Genomic DNA, 7,756 nt, shown 5'->3' on the forward strand with positions numbered 1-7,756 from the left:
CAAACTAAAAAGTATTTATCACAAATAAAAGATGTCAAGTCCTAACACATTTTCCCTATGGAGACAAACCTTGCTCATCACTAACTACTGAAATTCTTTTATGAGTAAAGGTTTACTAATCATTATTGCTTAACTCAAATATCAACGTCAAATTATTTCCCAAATTCTGAGTTCATTAGTAGTGATGGCATCATCCATTTTGACTTAACTGAGCTTCTTCTCTAGTCTTTGAGGTCCAAGAGTTGATGGGCCGGTGATATCACTTGGCTTGCCAAAGTGGGTGACTGACAAACTCAAAATTAGGGTAAAAATTATGTCGTTGTAAAATTGAGTTTAATCAATAATATTTATAAAAATGTGCTCGTAAACTAAGTTAGTTATCTAGTGATGAGTACTGGTTGTCTCCATAGGGAAAAGATGTTAGGGAAGGAACTCTCTCGATCGAGTGAATTCGAGAACGTGAGAAGAGTTACATATAGCATACGCGATAGCGAATGGGTGGCGCGAAACGAGATTTGGGTTGAATGAATGGGGAGAGGTGGCTAATTAGGGTTCTAGGAGTTGGGGTTTATAATATATGAGGATGCAGAGACAATAAGGAACAAAGAACAGTGTGTTAGGCATAGTGATATGGATAGTTAGAATGAGATAGAGTGATGATTAAAATGGGAGAGAGTGATGTATGTTTTCTTAAAAAAAAGGAGAGATATAGGTGACAATATCGTAACTATGTAGAGCCAACTGAAGTGGATGATGGTGGATGCTAATGGAGGATAATGGAGTTGGATGAGTGATGGTGATAGATGAACTACCTATATGTGTTGAAGAGGACTCAATGTAAGGCAAGAGGCTAACCTTACATCCCTACACTCCGCCAGGACCAAGGCATCTTTCTGATGCAGATCAACCTCCCCAATTCTCTGTTGAACCTCTCCAAGCACTAGAGACACCAAGAAACCCTTGATGGACCTTCAAAACTTCACTTTCTTTCAATCTGTCTCTCTAGGATGAAGTGATCTTAAAGATATTTTTTACAAAGATCTGGGGCTCGATTTATAGATCCAGATGTATGGATGGATGGAGGACATTAAGAATAATCTACCCTTAAAATTTCAACTCAATCTGATTTCTGGATCATCGAATATCATACCTAGAAGTTGGATGATTCGTAGCCGATGATTTAATCCAAATATTTCTCTCTCCTCATCTTTGTCAGCGCCTTTACGTCATTTGGTTAGGGTTTTATCTTGTCCTAGCATTTAGTCTGATGATTGGTTGAGATTCTTCCTCATTATCTGCGATTGATAGCTCTCGTCACGCCATGTGTCATCCTAGGGGAAAAGACAAAATAGGGCATAACAGTATATTAAATAAATATATTATTAAATGTCTAGCTCGCAGTTGACGTTGTGGCGCATCAGCGCGTGTCACATCAGCGCGTGTCACATCAACTCATTTCCCCTCTACTTTAATAAGGGACTGGCACATGTGTGCCACGTGTACAGGCAGTGCCAGGTATTGCTGACACGCCTCGCGGCCTTGTTGACTGGTAAAAAAAAGAAAGAAAAAATATTTTAATTCCTTGTTCCTTGGTCTCCGTGTGCATTTATTACAAAAAATGTGCCTTTTTCTCATTGCGCCAGAACTCCCTGAGCCAGTAAAAGTAAAAAAAGGTAAATCGTTAGCATAAATGCCATTACGGCATCACGATTCGTGATGCCATAACAGTTTAGTTAAATGATTGGCTGATGCCAATCATTATTCTCAATCATTGTTGTTCGATGTTCAACAAATCCAACGGCGACACGTGGCATCACAAAATATAAAGAGTTAAAAATATTATAAAATTCTTATTAAATTAAATAATGGCCCAAAAATATGAATAAATATGTTTTCAACTTACAAAAATATTATCTGTACTAATTTAATGTCTAAAAATTCCACAAAAAATTATATTCTAACTCAAAAAATTATATTCTCTCAGAATTTGATGCCAGGAAAACCTCAAAAATACATTAAAATGCATAAAATTCATAATACCATCCTAAAAATAAATTTAATAATTTTAAGGTTGAAAGCATGCATATATAATTAATTTAATGCAAATAAACAAGTAAATATGGTCAGATTAAGCTATTATAAATGCACGGTATCAATACCACAAGAAGGAACTCAAAATTTAAGCATGATGTGATGGGATCAATTCAGAGACAATAGACAAGGCATGAAGTTTATTGATATGACTCCACCAAGCCAAAAATTTTGGAAAAAAGATAGACCCAATACACTTCACATGTAATTTTTTGGGCAAAATGAATATCTTCAAGGAACTCATGAAAGTTAACAATGGGTTAGTGAGATCAGAAGGTCAGAATTTAAGGGGTGGGCAAGATCAGTGTCAAGGCCCATCATGCTGGGGCAGTGAGGAATATCTTAAGATGACTCACGAAGATGTATGGCAACAGTATCCATCAATTTTGACTTGTATGGCCTTTAGTGGCTGGCATAGGGACGGTTGCGCCGTTCGACGCAGAAACACACCCAAAGTGGGAGAATTTCTGATGGGCCCAAACCCCTATGCGAAAGTCCAAACTGCCCACTGCTCAAAACCAGTTGAACTCGCTGCAACTAAATTAAACTAGTAATTATAAAGAAAAATATATTGAGTTCACTATTTTAAATTCATGTAGACGTTATATGTCTATAGTATAACTTCTGTTCTAAGAGCAGTGAGGGATGTCTTAAGACGACTCACGAAGATGGACGGTGACAGTATCCATCTGTTTTAAATCCTTTGACTTTTAATGCCCGGCATAGGGATGGCCGCGCAGTTCGGCACAGAAACTCAACACAAGTGGGAGACTTTTCGACAGCCCCAAAACCCAGAATGTAAATCCAAACTGCCCACTGCTCAAAATCAGCTGAACTCTCTATAGTTAAATCAAACTAGTAAGTATAAAGAAAAATATATTGAGTTCACTATTTTAAAGTTGTGTAGACGTTATATGTCTATAGTATAACTTCTGTTCTAAGAGAGGTGAGGGATGTCTTAAGACGACTCACGAAGATGGACGGTGATGGTATCCATCTGTTTTAAATCCTTTGGCTTTTAATGCCTGGCATAGGGATGGCCGCGCAGTTCGGCACAGAAACTCAACACAAGTGGGAGACTTTTCGACAGCCCCAAAACCCAGAATGTAAATCCAAACTGCCCACAGCTCAAAACAAGCTGAACTCTCTGTAGTTAAATTAAACCAGTAATTACAAAGAATTATATATTGAGTTTACTATTTTAAAGGCATCTAGACGTTATATGTCTATTGTATAACTTCCGTTCTAAGGGCGGCGAGGGATGTCTTAAGACGACTCACGAAGATGGACAATGACGGTATCCATCTGTTTTAAATCCTTTGGCTTTTAATGCTCGACATAGGGATGGTCGCGCAGTTCGGCACAGAAACTCAACCCAAGTGGGTGAACTTCCAACAGGCCCAAACTGCCCACTTCTCAAAACCAGCTGAACTCTCTGTAGTTAAATCAAACTAGTACTTATAAACAGTATTATGCTGAGTTTACTATTTACAAATCTTATAGTTATAATATGTCTATAGATTATATAGTAAAACTAATTTTCTAAGGGCGGTGAGGGGTGTCTTAAGATGACTCATGAAGAGGGGTGGTGACGGTATGCATCCAGTAATAAGCTGAACTCTCTGTACTTAAATCAAACTAGAAATTGTAAACAGCAATATGCTGAGTTTACTATTTACAGATCTTATAGTTATAATATGTCCATAGACTATATAGTAAAACTAATTTTCTATGGGCGGTGAGGGATGTCTTAAGATGACTCATGAAGAGGGGCGGTGACGGTATGCATCCATTTTAGCTTATATAAGTAAGCTTCTTCTCCAGCTCGTCAGAGAAGAAGGTAGAGAAGAAGGGAGAAGGGCTTCCTTGTGGAGCGATGGTGGGAATCTTCTCGAGGCTCTACGGCGGGAAGATCGGCCATAGACGTACGCGGAGCGCTACTGTAAGCTTGGTAGCAGTTGATTTTTGAGGATGTAGCCTCCAATTCATTCATTCTCTCGCGATTTTACCGGTGAACGATGCTTCTTTGGGCTCGGGGTGTGGTGGTTTTCCTTAGAATTGGGAGTTGTGATTGAAAGTAGGATTTTTATCGTTAATTTATGTATTTTGAGAAGTCGGAATTCGGTTGGTTTTTTTGTCTGGTTTTGTTCTTATGTGGGCAGCGTAAACTCTGTTATTGAACGGTCTCAAACAGTTTCTAATATGATAAATGGATTAAGTTTATTTCGTTTGAGATTGATGAACGAATATTTTGGATTGAATTTGTTATAAATGTATCTCAAAAAGGCTTTTAGAATAATTGGATTAATTATTGGTCAGCAATAGATGAATGGATATTTTGGATTGAATTTGTCATAAATATATTTTAGTATGATGAATGGATATTAAAAAAGCTTCTAGTATGAAAAAGTATTTTTCGTCAATGACAGATAGAACGAATGTTTTGGATTGAATTGTGATAAATGTCTTACATTATGATACATGGATCTCAAAAAAGCTTTTAGTATGAAAAATGTATTAATTATTTTTTGTCAATAACAGATGAGCGGCTGTTTTGTATTGAATTTATGATAAATAGATTTCATTATGATAAATGGATCTGAAAAAAACTTTCAGTATGATAAGTAAAATAATTATTTTTCTTCAATAATATGTGGAAGAGTATTTTGAATTGAATTCATGATAAATAGATTTCAGTATGATAACTGGATCTGAAGCTTTTAGTATGATAAATGGATTAATTATTTTATCTTTTCCCTGAGACAGGAATCTAGGGCACCTGCAGCCACTTCTTCTTCCATTGCTTCAGCCAGTTCGCGCGGATTTGATGTTCCAGGGGAATTTAAGTCAATTGAACATCCAAGTGAACCGTTTGATCATGTCGAGCCCGTAAAATGTCCCTTGCCGGAGCCGTCTATTATAAATGTTAGTAATGGACGAACGAATTATTTGGATTAAATTTATCTTACTGTGAAATATGTCATAGGATCATAATTATTTCATAGATTTGGATTAAATTTATTCTGCTATCTGGTTTCTTCACCATTTAGTCTGATGTAGGACAAATATTTGAGAAGCCAAAGTCTGATGAATATTCGATTGAACCCATCATTCGAAAACTTTTTTTAGACCAATGCAAATAGCTTGAATTTCTTTATGGTATGATTATAATGCAAAACTTTCTTTCAAAAAAAAAATGATTATAATGCAAAACTTTAAAAAAATCGTCTCGGATTTTAGTATTTTATGATTTATGCTGTGAGTTTTATCCTCTTACATTGTTGGTCCACCCATGGAAAATATCATTTCCAGTGTAACTATTGCAACAGGAGATTGTATTTCTTGATCCAAACTAGTTAACATTTCCAGAAACTTCCGTATGTCCTTTCTGCGATGAAATATTGTATTTGAATTTCTTGATCCTTACTGGCGCAGGCTGAGAGTTTTTTCAAAATATATAACCAAAAAATTGCACAAATGATCTCTCATCGTCATCCTATTTCCTAGGGTCGCCATCATCATTATCATCACTGTCATCCATCTGTTGGTGATGAATCATCATTGTCATCATCTTCCAAATGGCAAGAGCCATCGTCGTCGTCTTCGTCATCATCATTATCTATCATCTCCAAGCTAATGCAAACCATCTAATCATGTATGTATCATCACCATGGACATCCAGATTCCGAAGGCAGTGGTCATCTTCATCATTGTCGCATCCATCAATTGATGATAAAGCTTAATTGCCATCGTCATTATCTATCATTTCCAAGGTAAGGCAAAGCATCTAATCATGTATGTATCATCACCATGGACATCCAGATTCCGAAGGCAGTGATCATCTTCATCATTGTCGCATCCATCGATTGATGATAAAACTTAATTGCCATCGTCATTGATCTACGCCACACAAGGATGACAACGGCAATGACGAAATTCAAGGATTATGATTTTTATCCCCAATAGTATGAACCCAGTCTGATTTGGATTATGATTCTTTTTCAGGATGGGAGAATATGGAAAGAACGGATCTCGGCGACTGCACAGGCGAGAGCCGAGGTTCCATCGGTGATCAAGGAAAGCTCTAGCGTTGGATCAGAACGATCCAGAATCGGTAACAGACGTCTCATCCTTCCTTCCTTCAGCGCCCCCGAACACAAAATCTTGAATCTCCTGGATGAGTGTAACATTAAATCCTGAAACAAAATGTAAATGCTGTTTAAATGTGAACCTGAGGGCATCTGCCTGCATACACTTATTTTATATAAAAAATGTTTTCCATAAGCAAAGTGCACTCAAGGGATGGTATTGTGGCGATAGTTTCTTTTCAATAGTTGTAACCCACCTCTTCGGAGGGCTGCAAAGAATGAATTGAAGATCGAGGCTTCAATCAGTTCCTGGTCATCCTTGATAGCGGCCTATATAATGCTGTTTCTATCTTTTACGGGACTTTATTCATTCCTTTTAAGGAAAATGGACTTAGTTCTTGAGCATTTTTTCTTTGAATCAGTTCTGTGGCAATTTTTCCCATAATCTCACATCTGGTCATAATTAGTTCGTCAATAGTTTGTTCATAGAATAGTGTTTGTATCCTGATCGTCATCAGTCATCTTGATCTTCACCGCCTAAAAATGGTAATTGAAATCAGAATTCTTGTTTTCAGATTAAAATCAATATGGAATTATGTTCTTTCCTAACATCAGATGCTCTTTCCAATCATATTTCAGTTTTCTCCTCACTGGTATTCCAAAACATGGAAATAACCAGATATCTAGTAACTTACAGAAAACGATGATGTGGGATTATATTATTTCCATAATAATGGTGGTTTTAATTAGATCTATTGTTTCCATCTGACAATTTCTATGGATCACATCAGAATCTAATCCATAACATAGTTGAGAAGAGGAATTAATTTGCAATATCAAAAAATGTATGACCAAAGAGAGAGAGAGAGAGAGAGTAGATAGATGGTATATAGTAGGGTGTGGAAACCGTTTTTATGAAGCTGAGATGGAAGATGGTTTTACAAGATGGTGATGGTGACGGTGATGTGACAAAATCTATTGATGACATGACATGAGAGATGATGTAGGGATCAAGACGTGTGACGTGATTCAACCTGACAACTTGATGATGGTGGAGATGACTTTAAAAAAAAGAAAACACTCTCTCTCTCTCTCCCCATCTATGAACGTCCCTTCACATGAATAAGATAATAGAGAGAGCGAAAGCGAGAATGGGAACATTAGTGACGCTGTACGGTGACAGATTTTTGTAAAATTTAGGGACATGTTACATTTTAATGTCCAGTCATGCCCAGATGAACCCTAGGATACAAAGAAAGAAAGATAGAAGGAGAGAGAAGATAAATAGATAGGAACTATTGAGAGAGTAGATAGAAATATAGAGGGAGTATAGACAGATAATGTATATATATATAGAGAGAGAGAGAGAGAGTGGAAATATAATATTTTGAGAGAAAGATACACAGAGGGGATATAGGGGAAAAGTGTAGATAGATGATTTATGTAATACAAACTGCGAGAAATCCATATAACATGGTTGGTCATTCCAGTCCAGAAATTATTGAGAGAGTAGATAGAAATATAGAGAGGGTATAGATAGAGAAAGATAGTAGATTTATGATTGATAGAGAGAGAGA

General features: G+C 36.7%; 1 protein-coding gene across 1 annotated transcript; it reads left to right on the plus strand.

The window, feature by feature from the left end:
- Window positions 1-3,879: 3,879 nt before the first annotated feature.
- LOC144710119 (uncharacterized) lies at window positions 3,880-6,380 on the plus strand. Its single transcript, XM_078583792.1, has 3 exons — window positions 3,880-4,033; window positions 4,858-5,016; window positions 6,097-6,380. Exons 1-3 carry the CDS (start codon window positions 3,968-3,970, stop codon window positions 6,289-6,291), a joined length of 420 nt encoding a protein of 139 aa, XP_078439918.1. The 5' UTR covers window positions 3,880-3,967; the 3' UTR covers window positions 6,292-6,380.
- Window positions 6,381-7,756: the final 1,376 nt, after the last annotated feature.

This window comes from Wolffia australiana, chromosome 12, assembly GCF_029677425.1.
Source record: "Wolffia australiana isolate 7733 chromosome 12, ASM2967742v1".
Classification (NCBI taxonomy): domain Eukaryota; kingdom Viridiplantae; phylum Streptophyta; class Magnoliopsida; order Alismatales; family Araceae; genus Wolffia; species Wolffia australiana.